Source organism: Mastigoproctus giganteus, chromosome 6, assembly GCF_048544385.1.
Source record: "Mastigoproctus giganteus isolate SK-2022 chromosome 6, ASM4854438v1, whole genome shotgun sequence".
NCBI lineage: Eukaryota > Metazoa > Arthropoda > Arachnida > Uropygi > Thelyphonidae > Mastigoproctus > Mastigoproctus giganteus.
Genome location: NC_143580.1, coordinates 208,897,674 through 208,917,481, shown reverse-complemented (window position 1 = coordinate 208,917,481; position 19,808 = coordinate 208,897,674). Strand labels below are relative to the sequence as shown.

The window sequence follows — 19,808 nt, the reverse complement described above, 5'->3', positions numbered from 1 at the left end:
GTTAATCAAACTCTAACGGGGAGCTAAGTGATTTTGTAATAACTGACAGTGAACATAACTGGGGGAAGGGGATTCTGGAGGCGAAATTGTTGAAGTTAAATACAAGAAAGGCACCTGCAGTGGAAAGGATCTATCCAATTATATTAAAGGAGGCAGCAAAGGAAGTAAGAAAACCGTTAGCCTTAATTATGAGTGTTTCCTTGGACTCAGCAGAGGTCCCCATGGACTCAAGGTGTACAAATGTATCCCCAATTCACAATGGGGGGGGGGGGGTTCAAGAGGTGACAGAAGTAACTATAGACCTGTTAGTTTCACTTGTGTTCCAGTGAAAATAGTGGAGTCAATGGTTAAAGAAGCATTGCAGGATCATCTAGACAAGACTGCAGTAATAGTTAGGACACAGCATGGGTTTGTTAAAGGGAGGACTTGTCTGACCAATCTGATTGGATACTAAGATGTGGTCACAAAGGAACTGGATGCAAAAAATAAATTTTGATATCACATACCTGGATTTCAGGAAAGGTTTTAATACTGTTGCACATGGAAGACTGCTGTACAAACTGGAGTGGTATGGCATTAATGGCCAGTTGCTACAATAGATAAAGGGTTGTTCAGTGGGAGACGACAGAGAGTGGTAATCAATGGACACTGCTCTTCATGGACTAATGTTATTAGCGGAGTTCTGTGAGATTCGGGGGTGGGCCCACTGTTTTGTAAATTAATCAATGATACTGATGAAGGTATATCAGGCATAATGTCCAAGTTTGCAGATGATACAAAGGCTGGCAGGGTTGATAATGACAGTTAGGTACTGTCATTATCATACTATGGTAATGCAACTGGATCTAGATAATTTGAGCAAATGGGCTGAGAAGTGGCAACTGAAGTTTAACGTTGACAAAGGCATGAAGTACTGCATATTGGTAGCAGTAACCCAAGAGAAACGTACCAACTGTGTGGTACTACACTCAGGAAAGTGGGGAGGAAAAACAACCAGGGGTAATTGTGCAGTCAAATATGAAATTCGCTAAGCAGTGCAAATGGGCTGCCAGAGCAGGTCATGGAGTCTTCTCAAATTTTCAGAGCAGGTACTCTCAAAATTCGAGGAGGAATTTTGACGAGGAGGTGATAATCCCATTGTACAAGGCTATGTTCAGGCCAAACCTTGAATACTGTGTACAGGTCAGGAGGCCTCATTTTAGGAAGGATGTAGAGTTGCTAGAAAGAGTACAAAGAAAGGCAACAAGATTGGTGAGGGGAACAAAGGGGTGTTCTTACCAAGATAGGCTTAAGTTATGCAAATTGCAGCACCTGGAGACTAGTCACATGTGAGGTGATCTGATTGAGGTGTATAAGGCCTTGAACAGGTTTAATCAAGCTCAATGCTGATGGGATTCTTCTTCTTGCACAGATCAAGAATCTGAGGGCGAATACATTCAAGTTGAGGAAAGACAGTTGTAGAATAGATGTGTGGAAATTTGCCTTTAGCCAGCAAGTAGCTGATTGCTGGAACAGACTTTCATCTCATCTCTTGTTGTGGAAGTTGATAGCTTAAATAAATTTAAGGCTGAGCTACATGGGTGAAATGGGAGGTGTTTTTTTTTTGGCTGATGCTGTATAAAAGGTTGCATTCTTGCATCGTATGCCTCAACTAATGCTAATCTGTTGAAATGGGTGCAAAGAAGAGCAGTGAGAGGAACAAAAGGTGCTCTTACCAGAAAAGAGCTTTATATCTGCAAACTGCAGCATCTGGAAACAGGGTACATGTGAAGAGATCTCACTGAAATATTATGGCTTTGATGCACTGAGTAAGCTCAATGCTAATTGAATCCTCTTTCTTGCTCAGACTACACATATATGTGGGGGGGGGGGGAACAAATTCAAATTGAGAATAAATGTGCAGCATTTTGTTTTAGCCAGTGGGTAGTTGATTGTTGGAATAAACTTTCATCTGGTGTTTAAGTGGGCAGTTTAAACAAATGTAAGGAAGAATTTGACAAACTGCACACACATTGGCCAAAAATACAAACCTCTGTCTGCCTGGCAACCCAAAGGTTGCAGGTTTGAATCCTGCCTTGGGCTTGGATCAGAGTAAATTGCAAAAACTTTGGGAAGTGCATTATGGCCACAGAATCCGATGCGCCAACTAACAAAAAAAAACACCTCTGTATTAAGACAGTCAGTCACAGACACAAGAAATGCATATAGATGCAAAGAAACCTGTTATGTAGGGTGATGACATGTTGCCTCATTGAGTATAAAGACTTCACAGGATGTTCAACTGCAGTAATATGAATCCAGAATAGGGAAAATGCCTGATCTATCAGACTTTGAAAAAGGTCTTACATGGGTAAGTTAGCAGGAGCCATGATTCAAAAAACAAACAAAAGACATGACTGATTTCTCAAAAGCATCCATTTCAAAGGATTTTAACAACTGGAAAGAAAGTAATTCTTCCACATCTTAAAGGTGTAAATAGGGCAAAAAAAAAAATTCTTCAAGAGTGAAGCCACTCTAAGAATGACTGCGTGGAAAAAATGGACAGTGTGCAGCAAATAATGTCTAAATTTAACCAAGCCCAAAACTGTCCTATTTCAAACTATATCATGCACAGGGAATTGAACAAATTGGGTACTGGCAGTCACCTGCCTATTTCGAAGACACTTGTTTCAGAGAAAATCAGAAAAATTCACTTGCAGTGGTGTCAAGAACATTGTGTAATCAGACCAATCAAAATACACTTTATTTTACACTGACAGCAGGCAGATAATGTGGTGAGAACCTTATGAAGTGATGGACCCTGTTTGCCTTGTGAAGACAACCCAAGCATCTGGAGGTGGTATCATGGTACAGGGAAGACTTCGTTGGCACAGATTGGGTCTGCTGATAGCAGTGAAAGGTCAAATGTCATCTAGGGAATACATGAATTTTGTATCAAATCTACTGTACTCTGTGTTACACTTTTTTTCCGAAGGTGATGGTCACTTTATGGATGACAATGCAACAGTGCATGGTGCCAGAATGATTCGGAGAACATGACGTGGAGTTCCACCATCTTCCCTGGTGTCCACATTCACTGAATCCTATTGAGAATTTGTGGGATATGCTGGAGACAGCTATTTGGAAACATAAAGCCCTCTTCCTTCAACTTTGTTGCAGCTGTGCAATGTTTTGCTGGAAGAACAGTTACAATTAGATCAACACCCAAGAAAAACCTTATAAAATGCCACACTGCACACCTGCTGTTAATCAAAACAAAGGCGGACTTATTCAATACTGAATAACAGGGTTTTTTTTTTTTTTTTTTTAAATCTCACTGCCTCTCTAACATGAGGGGAATGAATGGAAGAGCAAATTTGGTTGACCGAGATTGAGAATAACTTACATTACTTTATAAATTCTAACAAACATTTACTAACCACACAAACACTGCATTCCCCCCCCCCCCCTGGCCTGCACCACAACTGAAGAATTACAATAAGCTGAGGTGCCTAGAGATTGCAATGCAGAAAGCAAGAGTCAAATAAATGATATGAAAGCTAGAAGAATGAATGAAAGTGTAAGTTTGTGAGGAAAAAGAACACAAACCGTAAATTCTACAGTTAAGTATACACTAACCCTAGTTTTAATTAGTATTTAAATTTACATTACACATCATTGCATCCTCCCCTAGTGTGTGGGAAAAATATGAGGGGGGGAAATATATATATATATATATATATATATATATATATACAGGGTGTTTCAGTTAAACGTTTCAGAACTTCTAAGAGGGGTAGGGTACATCCTGACAACTCGAAATCATATAGCAATGTGGGGTCGGAAATGCTTTCCTGAAGCGGTGTTGTAGTGGGCCAGCCGCACAGCATTTGTACGCGGAACGATATCCGACGAGGCGTATTCCCAGTCATAATTTCTTTGCAAGACTGCACCAGAGGTTAGCTGAGAGAGGTTCATTTGAAAGAGCTGACAGGGACAGGGTAAGAACAGCACGGACTCCAGCCGTCGAACAGAATGTGCTGCAGCATGTACAGGGGAATCCAAGAACGAGTACACGAAGTCTAGCAAACGCAGTCGGGGTTTCCCATTGCAGCGTCTGGAGGATTCTCCGAGAACAAGACATGCATCCGTTTCACGTGCAGCGTGTCCAGACACAGCAACCGTTCCCCTACTCTATCGTCCCTATTCGTAATTATGCACCTAGTATTGCTTTCGCACAGTGGTACCTTGGAAAATGTGCTACAAATCCCCTTTTTCCTGCTGAAGTGCTGTTTTCCGATGAGGCATCCTTCACAAGGGAAGGAATTTTCAACACGCATAACGACCATATCTGGGCGGTCGAGAACCCGCATGCAATACGATGTCGTGCAGCACAGATTCGATTTTCGGTCAATGTATGGGCCGGTATTATGGGAGATCACCTCATCGGACCTTACCTGTTACCGTGTCGTCTAACCGGACCTATCTACTTGATCTTTCTGCAGCAAGTATTGCCACAACTTTTGAGAGATGAACAGATTTCTGCATCGACGCAACAGACAATGTGGTTCCAACACGATGGAGCCCCTGCCCATTATAGCGGAGATGTTCGTAACTACCTGGATGTCACATTTGGTCAACAGTGGATCGGACGTGGTGGTCCCGTGCGTTGGCCTGCTCGATCACCCGACCTATCATGTCTTGATTTTTATTTCTGGGGTCATATGAAATCGCTAGTTTATGACACCCCTGTTGACAATGCTGAGGAGCTGGTTGCAAGAATCGCAGTAGCTGCCGAAGAAATTCGAAATTCGCCTGGAGTATTCCAGAATGTTCAGATGTCCATGCCTCGGAGATGTGAGGCGTGCATTGTAGCCCGTGGAAGAAACTTCGAACACTTACTTTAATCCATGTACCTTTTGCTTCTTTTCATGTATTATTAAAACGATTTCTCACTTACGGTCTCTTTTCTTTATGGTGCTTCTGTGTACAACACCGCTTCAGGAAAGCATTTCCGACCCCACATTGCTATATGATTTCGAGTTGTCAGGATGTACCCTACCCCTCTTAGAAGTTCTGAAACGTTTAACTGAAACACCCTGTATATATATATATACACACAGTAAACCCCCACTATTCGCGGGGATTATGTTCCTGAGAAATGCCGTGAATACTGTGTTATGGCTCCCGTGGTAATAAATGGGTTCCGTTCCAAAGTATGAAATATATAAGAAAAACTAGTCGGGATACCTACTCTATCGTCCCTATTCTTCTATCTATCGTTAGAGTTCCCCTACTCTAACGATAGATAGAAGAATAGGGACGATAGAGTAGGTATCCCGAAGATAGGGACGATAGAGTTCCCCTACTCTATCGTCCCTATTCTTCTATCTGTTCCCCTACCCAGTCTTGTCTCCCCCCCCTCACTAAACCGACCGAGTACACCCCCTTAACAATGCCACCAAATTCTAATCAACATCTAAATTGTACTGTTTTCATGTATATCTCTTTCGGCCAAATTCTAGTGCAACCCCCCCCCTTTTATTTAATCTACTGGTTGCCTGACTTGCCTCCTTTTGGCAAAGAGTGGGCAACGATTGGTCCCAATAAGTGACAACTAACACTATTATCTTTCATCTAGCGTATGGTCCTAGAGGTTGTCACAGACATTCTCTTAGATATGCCAGACAAGCTGTACTTGCTACCTGGGAGTCTAAAACACTGATGCGTTGATGGAACTGATATTCAGGTGACACTCATGTCAAGTGGACCCAATTTTGGGGAAGTCCGGAGGGGTCTGTGACAGCCAAATCCTTAGCTTGCACCTTCACGATGGTGAGACTGTTAGTAATCTTGGGTATAACCTCCATGCACAAGTACATGGTGGGTGACCACCCAGGTGTGAACCAGGTATAAGCAGGGGTCGAGGTGTGGGCGCCGGTTGATGAGAGCCATCTACATGGCTCTCATCAACCGGTGAAATACCATCACTTTGCTTATTGTAGGCTTGGAGTGGTGGAACCCATGTTTAGTCTCTAGAGCTAAGTTCCGGTCAACCATTCCCTATCTATTCCATCATGCAGTATGATTGATGACTTTTGAGGTTATGATGAACGTCGTGGCGAGGTCCAATATTCCTTACATTTCGAGGGTACAGCTCTAAAACGGTGTTCGCAGGCCGGCCGCTAGTTAGTACGCTGGACCGAACCTATTGGTAACTCTCTAGGAGGCTTCCGGATCAGCTAGTGTATAATCTTGCTACGTCTACTCTGCCAGATAGTGACTTGAGGGAGTCCGAGTAGTGTGTATGTGGGGAGCATTATCGAGGCCACGTTAAGTCAAGGATCTGGGTATATTCTTACCATGTGTACGCCGTATCCAAAAATTTCATTACTTCATACAGCATGTCCCACCCACTTTTTCTTACATTTGAATACACCATGAATTGTCAAACTAATAGAGCAAGCTCATCTGCGAAAAAGATCTAAACCTCCAAAACACTTCCTAATTCATTTCATAAATATACGTGGTCTCAATTCTAATCTCAACGATATCCATTTCCACTTGCAGTCTGCCAAACCCCATGTACTTTTTCTGACAGAATCTCAGCTATCAGTTGATTCAACTACTGCTCATCTCAAATGCCCAAATTATTTGCTGTATGATTCCTTTCACCTCAAAGGTGGTACTTGTGCATTTGTCTGTTCAGATATTCCCTGTCAGAGACTTGGCAATTTGGAATCTCCTCTCTTCAATCTTCTCTGGCTTAAAATCTCTCTACCTCATTGTGTCAAATTCATCTGTTGTCTCTATTACTAACAATAGTTACATAACACTGTGTGTGTGTGTGTGTGTGTGTGTGTGTGTGTGTGTGTGTGTGTGTGTGTGTGTGTGTGTGTGTGTGTGTGTGTGTGTGTGTGTGTGTGTGAGAGAGATTCAACTATAAATAACATTGAAATGAAAACTAATAAAAAATACATAAGCACCTCTCCTTTGCTGGATATTGTGTCACTATTTATTTGAACAAAGAGAGTGAAGTGAAAAGACAATTCTGCTTCTCTCTCTCTCTCTCTCTCTCTCTCTCTCTCTCTCTCTCTCTCTCTCTCTCTCTCCTGCCATTCTGAATTGATTTTTTTTTTCCCTTTACAATTCCAAATCTACTGTTTTGTAGCACCCATAAAAATTTCATTTGTAAGGGACTGAGAAAATCATCAAATATTTGTGCTAATCAATCAGCATACAAAGAAAGTTAATCAAGAGCTACATAATTATTTAAAAAAAAAAACGACAATACTTTTATGCATTATGACCAGAAAAGGTTTAATTTGCCTCCTGCGAAATTTTCCCACACTCAGAGAATTTTTCTTCAGTGCTAATTTACTTGCAGTACAGTGGCTTGTTACGTAGTTCCAAGATCAATATTTTAATAAATGATCAAGCATACTGCTGGTAATATCTGCATGTCATATGCATTTATCTGAAGTCTAGTCATCACTCAGTACAGTGTTAGGTAAGGGACAGTTTACTCAAACGTATAATAATTAATGCAATGCAGTTACATTTTTGAAGATGAATAATGGTGGATAAGAATTAAAAAGCAACAACATCTAGATGCGGTACGAAGCCTACTAAGGTAAGAAAAAGACTGGATTTGAAATTTAAATTATAAGTTTTGAAGCGAATCAATTCTGTTCAACGACAAGTGGATGTGTGCAATCATTTAGGACTGGCAGAACAATTATAAAAAATAAAGAATTAATGTTAGCAGTGGGAAAGACAGCTGTTCCACTGACTGTAAGCAACTAAATTGGTTATGGCTAGGCTGGCTTTTATACTTGAAATGGAGAGACTTCTAAATAATTTTATTGAAGATAATATCCAACACACAATTCCATTAAGTTAAATATTATGAAATAAAAAGTGATTAGCCTATGAAGTTCTGAAGAAAGTTCACCTTAAAAAAAAAAAAAAAAAAAAGATGTAGACCCATTTAAAGTTAGTAAGAGCTGGTTCAATAGATGAAAAATTCAGGGAGAAGCCGTTACTGCAGATCAAGATAGAGCTGAAACTTTCAAAAGAGAAACTTCTTAAAATTATTCAAGGGTGATGTTATACTTCTCAAGTTTTCAACCTTATTTTAAAGATATAGAACGTCACCAATACTAATTATCAATAACTACAAATGCTCAATAAATTCAAATTTATAATTCATATCATGGAACATATACTTTGTGTTGGGGCTATCGATTAACATAATGGGATGCCATTCCATGCTTTCCCATATAAACATGAGAGAGAGAGAGAGAGAGAGAGAGAGAGAGAGAGAGAGAGAGAGAGAGAGAGAGAGAGAGAGAGAGAGACCAGTGTAGTTTAATCCAGCAGGTCAACTGCAGAAATCAGCAATGACTAAACAAAAAATTCCTGAGATTTAGTCCATTAATTTTATCTAAAGATTTGTAATTATGACTAATGGTTTTCATGCCTCATTCCAAGTTGAAAATTATGACTGCCTGCTCCTCTCCACTCCAACTCCCAGTTGTTTTTTGCATCTTATTCATATTACCACCCCACATACCTAGTTTATCTAGATCTCCACTAGTTTCCAAGCTACATAACCCGCATTCATAGTATCCCTGTGCATGGATGTCCCTTTGCTATAATAACCAGAAAAGTAGCCTCTCAATGGATGGTTTTAAGAAGCTCACTGTTCAGATTTTTGATGCAAGCACAATAATCCAAACTGAACACAATATTTCAAAAGCAGCCTCTCCTTTTTTTTTTTTTTTTCACTTGTGTAATAGGACTAAAATTTAAGATGACAAGCTGTGATAATTTTATAAGACCATATCCATTCTTGACTACCTGCTCACATTGCATACTAAACTATATGCCTGACTGTATCATAACACCCCAGTCCGCCCCCCCCCCCTATTTACAACCTTCCATTTCACTACACCTAGTGTAAAAGTTATTCTGGAATTATTTCTCAAATGCAAAACTTGCATAAGAAACATTAATTTGGGAAATAGCAACCTCAATATAACTTACATACTTGGAGGCATTAAATTTGAAAAAAAAAAAAAAAAAAAAAAAAAAAAAGTGGATGAAGAAAGGAATTCAAGGATAACAAATTTGGAAAACATGGAATTCTATATGCAGTTCATGGAGGTGGAAAAGAAGTGCCTCATTGATATACCGTTGATAAGACATCAACGATATACTGAAAATTTGCTTTTAGATATCAGTGGTCACAATTGCATTGTAGACTGCAATTGTAAAACTGGATTCAGAATACAGTGTACAGTGTCTGTGAGATCACAGCTTAAAAAAAAAGGGGAAAAAAGACATTGAGCCCTATGAGATCAGCAAAAGAGCATTTATGAGATTCAAAATATACTGGCCACTACATGGCTTCATCAGTAATAGTGCTGCTTTGAGAGGAGAAACTATAATGTATGAGACCAAAATTTTCACTGTTATAAATTATTTTAGAACTAGGAACCATAAATTTAAATTACGAGGGAAGTGATTTAGACTGTATTGTAGACAGTGAGTTAATTAAAATAATTTCTCTTTCTCTGGGCAGTTGAAGGCTACATTGGGCTGAGGCCAACAGTTTTGGGATATTCAAATTTCAACTGGATAAGTAGCTACATAAGGATGAAATCACACAGGTAATTTTGATTTTCCTTTTACTAGTTTCGTTGATACTGTGATCCATTAAAATTTTACATTCCAACATGATCCTATAATGCATCCTTAACTATAGACTAAAAGAATCTCACATCTGCAAAGAGATATGATTCCTCTGGTTTGGAGAAATTCCAAAGTATTACCAATACAAAAAAAGCATTTTAGAAGAGTAAATGCAGGTAACCACAGACTGGTCAGTCTGACTTTGCTGGTAAGGAAAACCATGGTGGCTACGATAAAGGGTGCAACAGAACATTTAAAAGATATGGAATTCTGAAGGCTCTGATTCATTTATCCCAAATTCGAAAAACAGAAAATTTGCCTTAAAAAAAAAAAAAATAATAATAATAATAATAATTCTATTTTGTGCAAGCCTTATCTAATCTGCTACAGCACTAATTCAAGTGTATGGCAGCCTAAATGGTTTAATAAAAGATTGATTTTTCCAGATCTAAGGTTTTTACACTCATTATTTCTGTAGATATCAATGATTTTAGCATAACTTATAACAGTTATAAGGAAATATTTAAGTAAACCCAGAAAGGTGCTTTATGGAATTTTGGTAAAGGAAAATAATTTTTACCCATAATATTCTCCAGAAAATGCTTATAAAGCATTTTCTGGAGAATTTCCGCCAATTAAAGTAGTAGCGATAAATAAAACATTTAATATACTAACAAAGCACAAGGAAAATTGGAATACTTTATTTAAAGGAACTTACCTCCTAACTGCTTGCATTAGGTTGTGATGGGATAAAAGAGTTGTGAGCATTTAAAACTTATTAAAACTTTTTAAAATGGGATCCCATAGTGGAAAGGGCACTTTTCTCTAGTGTCAGCCATAAAAATTTTCTTGATATTGATAATAAGCTGAACGAAGAGTTTACATGTGAACTTTCAAATAATGTCTTCAGTTGGTTCTTCAATAAGAAGAGAACAAGTGTCATAAATAGATGTGTTTCAATTACCGTGGCGCAACTCAGACATGCCCGTTGAAAATTTTATATTGTTCAAGTTCCGTATTTGATGAAAGATGTATGTAGTTTAGTATTAAGGACTGAAAATTGAATATTACGTTTGAACCATTCTGTTGCTGTTTGTTGTTATTTGGTTTTTAGGAGCATTAGCAACTAAGGCCATATTGCTCCGGGATATGCGGTGGTCATTCCCTGAATGACCTTTCCGCATCCTCCGTATTTGGTGGTGACGGGCTCGAACCCCGGTCTAATCAAGAAGCGTGTGCTACGCACTGCTGCTCCTTCCCACCTGGCTACGGAGGCGCCCATTCTGTTGCTAATGCTTCCTAAGTGGTGAATTCATAGTTAGAAGGTAATTTAACTAACATTATAGCACAATCGATCTGAGGTTGGTGGAAAGTTGATCAGATTTGTTAGATATGTTCGGTGCCGTAGTATTATGTGCATAAACTGGCTTGATGACAGTAAGCTCTACTATTGAATATGATGGAGGTGCCATTTTTTGAAAAAAAGGCATTACTTAAATATTGCAATTCTGTTTGTAAATCATTCTCCTGACAGCAATATTTTACTTCATATACAGAACAGATTTTTTAACACTATATGGATGGCAAAAATAATTACTGCTATCATGATAATGATTTACAGGCAGAACTACAATAACTAATGCTTTCTCAAAAAGAAAATATCCTTCTAATTTAATCCAAGAAACCATAAACAAAGCAAAAATAAAGATTAATGAGTCCTCCAGAAATAAAACAATTATTAAACAATTAAAACTATTACTAAACGAATATTCTGCCATGTGTCAATTTGCTAGACAAATTAAAACACCTCGTTTTCTAACACAGATCTCAATTTTTTCTCATCTTAGAATAAAATTAGCACATACTATAAAGATGCCTTCAAACACAGTACACAAGACACTAACAACAGTGTATTTAATTACTTGTCAATAAAAAAGTAACACATGCTACACAGGCAGTGGCCACTATTAAATATGGCACCTCCAATAACCAATAGGAGAGCTTACTGTCATCAAGCCAGTTTAAGTATACAATACCACAGTGCTGAACTTAACCAACAACCCTTCAATCAACTTCCCACTAACCTCAGATCAACTCTGCTATAACAATAATTAAATACCTTCTAACCTGACCATTTGGAAACATTAGCAATAGAATGATTCAAATACAATATACACAATATTCAGTCCTTAATACTAAACTACCTACAAACTTTGCTCAAATATGGAACTTGAACAATATAAAATTCTCAACAGGCATTTTTAAGCTGCACCATGGGAATTGGGATGCATATATTTACAATGCTTCTCTTTGTTAACATTCAAGAACCAACTGAAGACTATTTGAAAGTCCACATTCGAACTGTTGGTTTCAAGGCATGCACATTTTAAATTTATCACGCAAAATTTTTATAATGCTACAGAAAATTGCACTTGCCTCTATGGGACCTCATTTTAAAACGTTTTAATAAGTTTCTAATGATCACAACTCTTTATTCCATCACAACCTAATGCAAGCGGTAAGGAAGGCATGTTCTGTAAATAAAGTATTCCAATTCTCCTTGTCAATTCGATCCCAGAACTTAAGGTTATCCACAAAATAATTATTAAACTACCACAGTACTTAAAATATCATTTAAATCTTTCACTTAAGCTAACTCAAATATAATTGCTCTAAACTACACTGGGGAAACTTAATATAATAAAAATATACACGACCATGGCACGATCACAAATAATATTAAAGGAAATAAGACACTGAAAATAAATCAATTAATAAAAAGAAAAAAATCAGTTAATGAAAACGTTCAAAGTACATACTCATTCATTAGCTTCAGATGAACTAAAATGCATACAAAAATTATATAAAACAGCAACCTAATACTACAGGCATGTCAAAAACAAGTTCTCAGAATTTTTCAAGAAAACAATATACAAAACAATTTTATAATAATAATTAATTTTTTTTGTAGAAAGTAATAATGAAGTAATAATTAAAAATGTTTTTATATGGCATTTCTATTGATGCATTATTCTGCTGGTGCAGAATTATGTATCAACAAATCATACTCATAAATAAAAATTATGAATTTAGCCACTAAAGACAACTTTTTTTATTTTAAACTGAATACTGAACCTTCCAATACCACAAAATGATGACATTTTAATGAAGGACATGGGAACAGTGAATCTCACACGTTTAAATGATATAAATGAGTATTTTATTACCATTTTCTTGTTTTTATAGCTTTTATGAATTTCTTCTACTTCCGATAATACCAAGTAATGCAACTATAAGAGAGAAAAAAAAAATAGAAATAAAATTAGGAATTCTAAATCATTTCACATTTCTATTTTTACTGACATAAAAAAAAAAAAAAAAACTGAGATTTGATATGTCTCAGAAATAGAAATACTTCTTAGTATCTCCCATCACATTCAAAAAGGAAAACTGATGGATTCTAATACACTACATAAACAATGACAAAACAGATCAATGCAATAATTCCTGAACACTAGTCTCAGGACAGTTAAATCATTCCATGTAGAAACATCACAAGAAAAATACTGTACTCATATCTGAAAATTGGATGCAGTATTTCCCACGTAGAAAATTTAAAACTTAACATTTACTCTGAGTAGTTCTGAAAATGTTAAGTAATAAATTTTTATTATTTTAATATAAAAAAAGCTATATGGCCTGAGAAATTCTGCTTGTAGTGGATTCTGTGGATATTAAGTATTTTAAAAATGAAAGCTTTGTACGCAAATATTTCAAAATACTAATTTGTTCTTACTTTGACTTGACTGTCTAAGAATAGAATAAAATTGTCAAAAATCAAATTAGAATTGAGAGAAAATAGTGGGCGGAAAAAAACCCTCATTGTTACTTTTTTTTTGCCCCTCTGAGAATTCTATGAACTTTTCTTAGATTTTCAAAGCTATTTTTCAACTCTGTTATAAATTTTGTCAACAATTAAATGTAAACTCAGATTCAAGCATATACTTGAATATTTCTTGACAGTTTGTAAATAAATGGATACTACATACAGGCATAGATACAGTAAACCCTCGCTAATCTAGTTACAGATAATCCTGATCGAAATACAAAAATTTATTTTACAGTTGAGTACGGTTCTTTGAAAGACACATGAAACTTAGGAAGGTAGATGAGTCACTCTGACTGTGCAGAGAGAGAGAGAGAGAGAGAGAAGGAACATACATCACATTGTCTTGCATGGTGTTTTTGCTTATATCGCTTTATATGCGTACTTCTTTATACGTATATATGTTCATAAGTTAACATATTTTTTATATTATGGGTTTATATAATTGTTGGCTTATCAAAACACCATTGCCTTGTCGACGTCTTTGTATGTAGACTGTTTCATCGTTTTTCTGATAGTAATGTCTTTAATGCAATCAGATGTGCCAGCAAAATCTAATAGCTTCCCTTTATTTTTTTATGATGTTGCGTATTATTTTTATTTCGTTACCAACATTATAATGGTTCGTTAAAGATTTAATGGCCAACTTCTGGAATACTGCAATTTCAAGTTTTTGTTCAATGAAGCACAAGTCTTATTAATTTACCCATCATTTTTGCAATTTCTAAAAAAATGCCACTCCTGACATAAATAACGAAACAAAATTTGTCTTTTTGCAGTGCGATGGAACACAACAATCTATCCATGCAATACACTAAAACGAACCAAAACATTCATTCTTTTTCCCTTTTTTTTTTTTTTTTTTTTTTTTTTTGGGCAGCTGAAGTTAGTGGGAGTTGCAGGATAATAGGTACATTTATCTCCCAATCATGACTTATAATGCTGCTTCTTGTTGCTTATTTATGACTTGCAAAACATCTATTTATACCTATTCTATTTTTTTCATGATTTCCAGTGGATTTTTTATTTATTTTATTTTATTTTATTTTTTTACCTTGGAGTCTTGAAGTGACCCAGTTAATCTGATATTAGTAAATCAAGGGTCTCCTGTACAACTTCTGAGCCTTCTATCGATGGATAAATGCATTGCCTTTTTATAGTTTTTAAATAAAGGCTTTTCATTGATTTTTTTTTTATTTTTTTTTATTTATTTTCATCAGCGCACTGCAAATCATGATGCAACTTTTTAATCTATATGATTATACAAATTTTAATCTATATGATTAAAATTTGTATTTGTTTGTGTTCTAAGTTTTTTTTTTGTCTTTTACAGCTATCTTTCGCTTCACCAATCCAGATTATCGCTCACCCCCCCACCCCCCCACCCCCAATTAATCCGGATTAGCAAGAGTTTATTCACACACACACACACACTTGGACAACAGGGTAGTTGTGAAAATTTTAGAAATACATGCATACATACAAAAGAAAAAGGTTAAAAAAAATATATAGAATTGCAATTAAGTGTATCCCTCAAAAAGAGTGATATATGGCACCCCAGAAGAAGTAAGCATTTCAATTAAGGAAATACTTCCAAAATTGTGTTTTTCCAGTTTTCTAATATATCATTTTCAGGGTCACTTTAAAGAAAATACTACTACACAGTACAGATCCACCATGATTTATCTTAATTTTAAAGTTGCATCATTGATTAATTTAAGTATCTATGCATCACTTTATAGAACAACACTTTCTCCAGCTCTTCTGCAGATGTCAACTGAATTTTTTTTTTTTTTTTGCAAAACAATGTTTTCTCTGTAATGCCGTAATCTTCAGCATGGGGAACATTCCACATTCACAAACTGGCTAAGGGTTGAACTACTCCAGAGAACTAAACAAAGGTTTGTAAAGCATTGGGGGGAGGGGGGGTGTCTGTAACAGCACAATCTGTATAATAACAAGATGTATGATATTGCACTTAGAAAAATAAATAACACTTTTCCTGATAAGATAGAAACTGCTCTTGCTTTTTTAATACAGCACCCTTTCCATGTTTGTAACACATCTCCATATTATGGTATTTAAAACAGCATTACTGCATTTATCAGTCATATGGACTAGAAACAAAGTGACCACGAACACCTATATTACTACACTCGTGTGCTAATTTTTTTATAAACTTTGATGAAATTCTTTCCTACAAAGAACCATTTTCCTTTGTGACAATACACAAAGGAAAGGGATAAGGAGGTGATTATTCCCTTGTATAAGGCAATGGTTAGGCCACATCTTGAGTACTGTATACAGGTCTGGAGGCCTCATTTCAAGAAGGATGTAGAGCTGCTGGAACGGGTACAGAGAAGGGCAACAAGATTAGTGAATGGAACAAAGGGTTGCTCTTACGAAGAAAGGCTTAAGTTTTGCAAATTACAGAGTCTGGAGACTAGGCACCGGCGAGGTGATCTGATAGAGGTGTATAAGGCTTTGAATGGTTTGAGCATGCTCAATGCCAATGGGATTCTTCATCTTGCTCAGAATAATCAGCTCAGAGGGCATAAATTCAAATTGAGGAAGGACGGATGTCGGATAGATGTGCGGAAATTTGCCTTTGGCCAGCGGGTGGTTGGTTGGTGGAACCGACTTCCATCACTTGTTGTTGAAGTTAATAGCCTAAACAAATTTAAGGCTCAACTGGACAGGTATTTCGAGCGAATGGAGGGGTGAAATGGGAGTGGTGTGTGTGTTTTTTTTTTTTTTTTGGCTGATGCTGAATAAGCTTGCTTTCTTGCATCATATGCCTCTACTAATGCTAATGCTAGTACACTAATTTCAACACTTGGCCAAAGAGGTCTTGGTGCATTCTAAGAAGTGCAAAGCTCTCTTATAAAGTATCATAAAAAAATAATAATAATAATATAAAAATAAAAAAAAATTAGAAAAATTTCTAAACTCATCTGTTCAATGGGAATATAGACCTTTTCTATATTAATAAAAAACTAAAGAAATAAGACCTTTTCCACAATGAAAAATAATTCAACATTCAGAAATAAAAGATGGAAAATAAATCAAAAATAAGAGGGAACAAATACATTTTCTATCATTTAAAAACAATTTATTAATACATCACATATTAAGATACAATTTTTTTCATATGCACATGATGTGCACAATATTAAGAATTATTTCGAAAAACATTTGGTTACCTTTTGTTGTACACAGGATTTTAGTTTATTTTGATTATTGAAAAAAATTTTTGTTTCAATATTCAGAAATAAAAATTGGCAAATAAATCAGAAATAAGAGGGAAAAATTAATTTTCTAACATTTCAAAAAACATTTGGGTACCTTTCGTTGCATACTGGATTTTAATGTATTTCAATCATTAAAAAAAATTTTTCTCTTAACATACTTTGTATTTGCAGAAACATTTTCTTCACAATGTAGGCTTCAACAAAGTTTCAAAGGCGCCGACATATCATGTTTAGAAGGTTTAATCCCTTTGTTGTCCTCATTTTCCTTCAATCGTCATCAATATTGTCACTAGTTCTTAGGTTTCAATTTTTCTTCTTTTCTTTCTTTTTTTTTATTGAAATTGTACAAAATGTCAGAGTCATTCGGATATTCAGGTACTGTGACCATGTAAACAGATAGGGAAAATTAAGGAAAGTGTGGATGATGCATTTCCACGACACAACAGATGATTATTTGTTGGAGTAAAAGAAAATCACTCTCTCCTAATTCCCTAATAGGGCGCTGAGAATTTGAGAATACCCCTTGATCTGTCACTGTTCGGATCACCTGTCCCAATACCGAGAAGTTGTGCTATATTGGGACAGTTGATCCAATAAGTTTTACAAGTACCACTAAGTTGTAGAATGCTAATCCCTTAAGCTCTATTAATTTGTGCATAGCAGCAGCAGCAGCACTAAGTGCCTTTTAGTTTCTTTGGTGACACTCCAATTTCTAGGCAAAATGATATATCTCTTTTGGGGATTACCCTGACTTCTAATCTCTCTCTTGGCTCAAGCACATTACAAATATTGCTTCCTCTGCATCTAAAAAACTTGGTTTTCTCTTTCTCTCTCGGTGTTACTTTTCTTCCAAAAAGATGTTCACTCTGTACAAATCGCAAATCCGCCCTACCATGGAATATTGTTCCCACAGCTGGGGCGGTGTCCCCATAACCTCTCTCAGGCTTCTAGATTCCATTCAGAAGAAGGCAGTTAGGTTAATTAATGACTCCTCTCTAACAGAGTCTCTCCACTCGCTGTCTCATAGATGTACCTTTTCTGCTGCATGCCTTTTCCGCAGATACTTCCATGGGCACTGTTCTTCTGAATTGCCTTCTGTAATTCCTGCTCTCTCTTTCAAAACAGTCCAAACACATGCCACCACCAGCCTACATCCATTTACTGTCCAACTTCAAACTCACAGAACCAAATTTTCATCTTCCTCGTTTATTCATTCAATTGCCGTTTGAATACGTGTTTCCTGAAAATTAGTCTACAGAAGTTCACGTCTAATGTCAATAAAAGCTTCTTTCATATTCCCTACCTCCAACCCATGCACGGTACAAAGTACTATAGGTTCTAATATCTCTCATGTTTGGAGTTTTCATTTAAAAAAAAAAAGAAAAAAAAGAAAAAAGCCGTTGGAAATATATTATTGTAAAATTACTAGCCGAGATCATCCCTGCATGTGATGTCACATATGGAAGGAGTGGGAGAAAGGAAGCACAAAGGGTGCTAAAATAAGCGTGCCCCGGCTGGATTTTCCATGTCATACAAGCTTATTGTTCAAATGCTGCTATCTATTGTGGATTGAAGTGCATGCCACTCTACAGTTTAGAGCCATTGTCGGTTTAACAAATGGCACACAAAATTCTTGAAAATTTAACGACCAGCTCGCACGAGCTGTCTCCAGCACACCACTGTGTGTATAGGCCAATACGTTTCAAATACATTAAGAGTTCCTGTATGATTGCATGATCTGTATCACCTGATAATATATCAGGTAATACAGAAGCCAACAGTAGATAAAAGTCAGTCAGCAATCAGATTAATGTTTTGTATATTTATTACAGATAGTGGTGAAGATATATCAGGTTTAAATCTAAGTTTGCAAGGAAATAAGATAGAATTTGAGCTTCATCCATTCTGCCAAATGACTGGAAAGTGCTAGAACAGATGGATGAGTAAAGCAGACAGTCTACCAGGAAGTGACAGACTGAAAACTGAGAGCAACAGGATGTGCACTGAGGTGGAAAAAACAGGTGCATAAGACTCACCTTATGCACCTGTTTTTATTATGGTAAAAAAATACCGTCTCAGTCTTGCCCAATGTGCCCAATTCTCAGTCTTGTCCATACCACTAGAGAGCCACAAGGACCTGGAGAGCCACAACTTTGTAACTTGTTTTATTCGGTAAAGTTCGTTGGTGGCATTACTTTGCCAGGTCTGTGACTAGTTATGTTAATTATCTTGTGAATTATAGGCTTATAATCCATAAAAAGAACATGAACTTGTTGTAAGAATGTGGGAATATGCTGTTTAGCAGCAAGATAAGCGCTCTCATTTCCTGGAATTCCAGAATATCCAACAAAGTGTTACTGATTGATTGAATTCACTGCAGGAGAGTAGCTCATAGCGAATGGTTTCAACGTAGTATGCGAGGAAGAGAAATTATCCTTCGGGACAAAGATGTAAACATAACTTGGTACTAAGTACTATAGGGTTAAATTCTGCATAAGTTATAAACATAACTTAAACATGCAGAATTTATATATGGGAAGAACAATGTGTACAAAAAGAACAAAGCATAAAAAGGTGAGGGTATGCAATTATTTAACAAGCATATTAAATCTAATGCTGTGCATCCAGTCGACATGGGTAGCGGCTATAATGCCAGAAAAAGCCCAGACTTGTATGCACCATATGATTAATACTACTAATACTCAAATAAAAAATGAGCCAGTTTGAAACAGTTTGGTCTGACATAAGTGGGAAACAAGAAACAGAGTAGAAGTGTGCTTGCTATATTCCTGATAACTGTAATGAGAATAGCAAACAACAACTACAGAGAGAAACAGGGTGGGCTAGTATATCAGAATACTTTGTAATGGGAAATATTCGAACTTTCCATATAGTGACTGGAACTTGTGAATTGTTTACTCACACACTAGCAACTTTTGTGGATTCCTTGGATGACTGTTTTCTACAGCAGCATGTTAGAGAGGCAACAAGAGGAA

The 19,808-nt window shown here is 36.6% G+C and overlaps 1 protein-coding gene across 4 annotated transcripts in view; it reads right to left on the bottom strand.

Annotated features, from left to right (window-relative positions):
- The window catches only part of LOC150084913 (poly [ADP-ribose] polymerase tankyrase-like), a 1,170,388-nt gene that overhangs the window by 570,936 nt on the left and 579,644 nt on the right, over nt 1–19,808 (bottom strand). For all 4 annotated transcript variants that reach the window (XM_090376702.1, XM_090376704.1, XM_090376701.1 and 1 more), the window contains one exon: nt 12,903–12,965. In XM_090376702.1, coding sequence (XP_090232828.1) covers nt 12,903–12,965 — 63 coding nt within the window. The remainder of the gene's footprint in view (nt 1–12,902; nt 12,966–19,808) is intronic.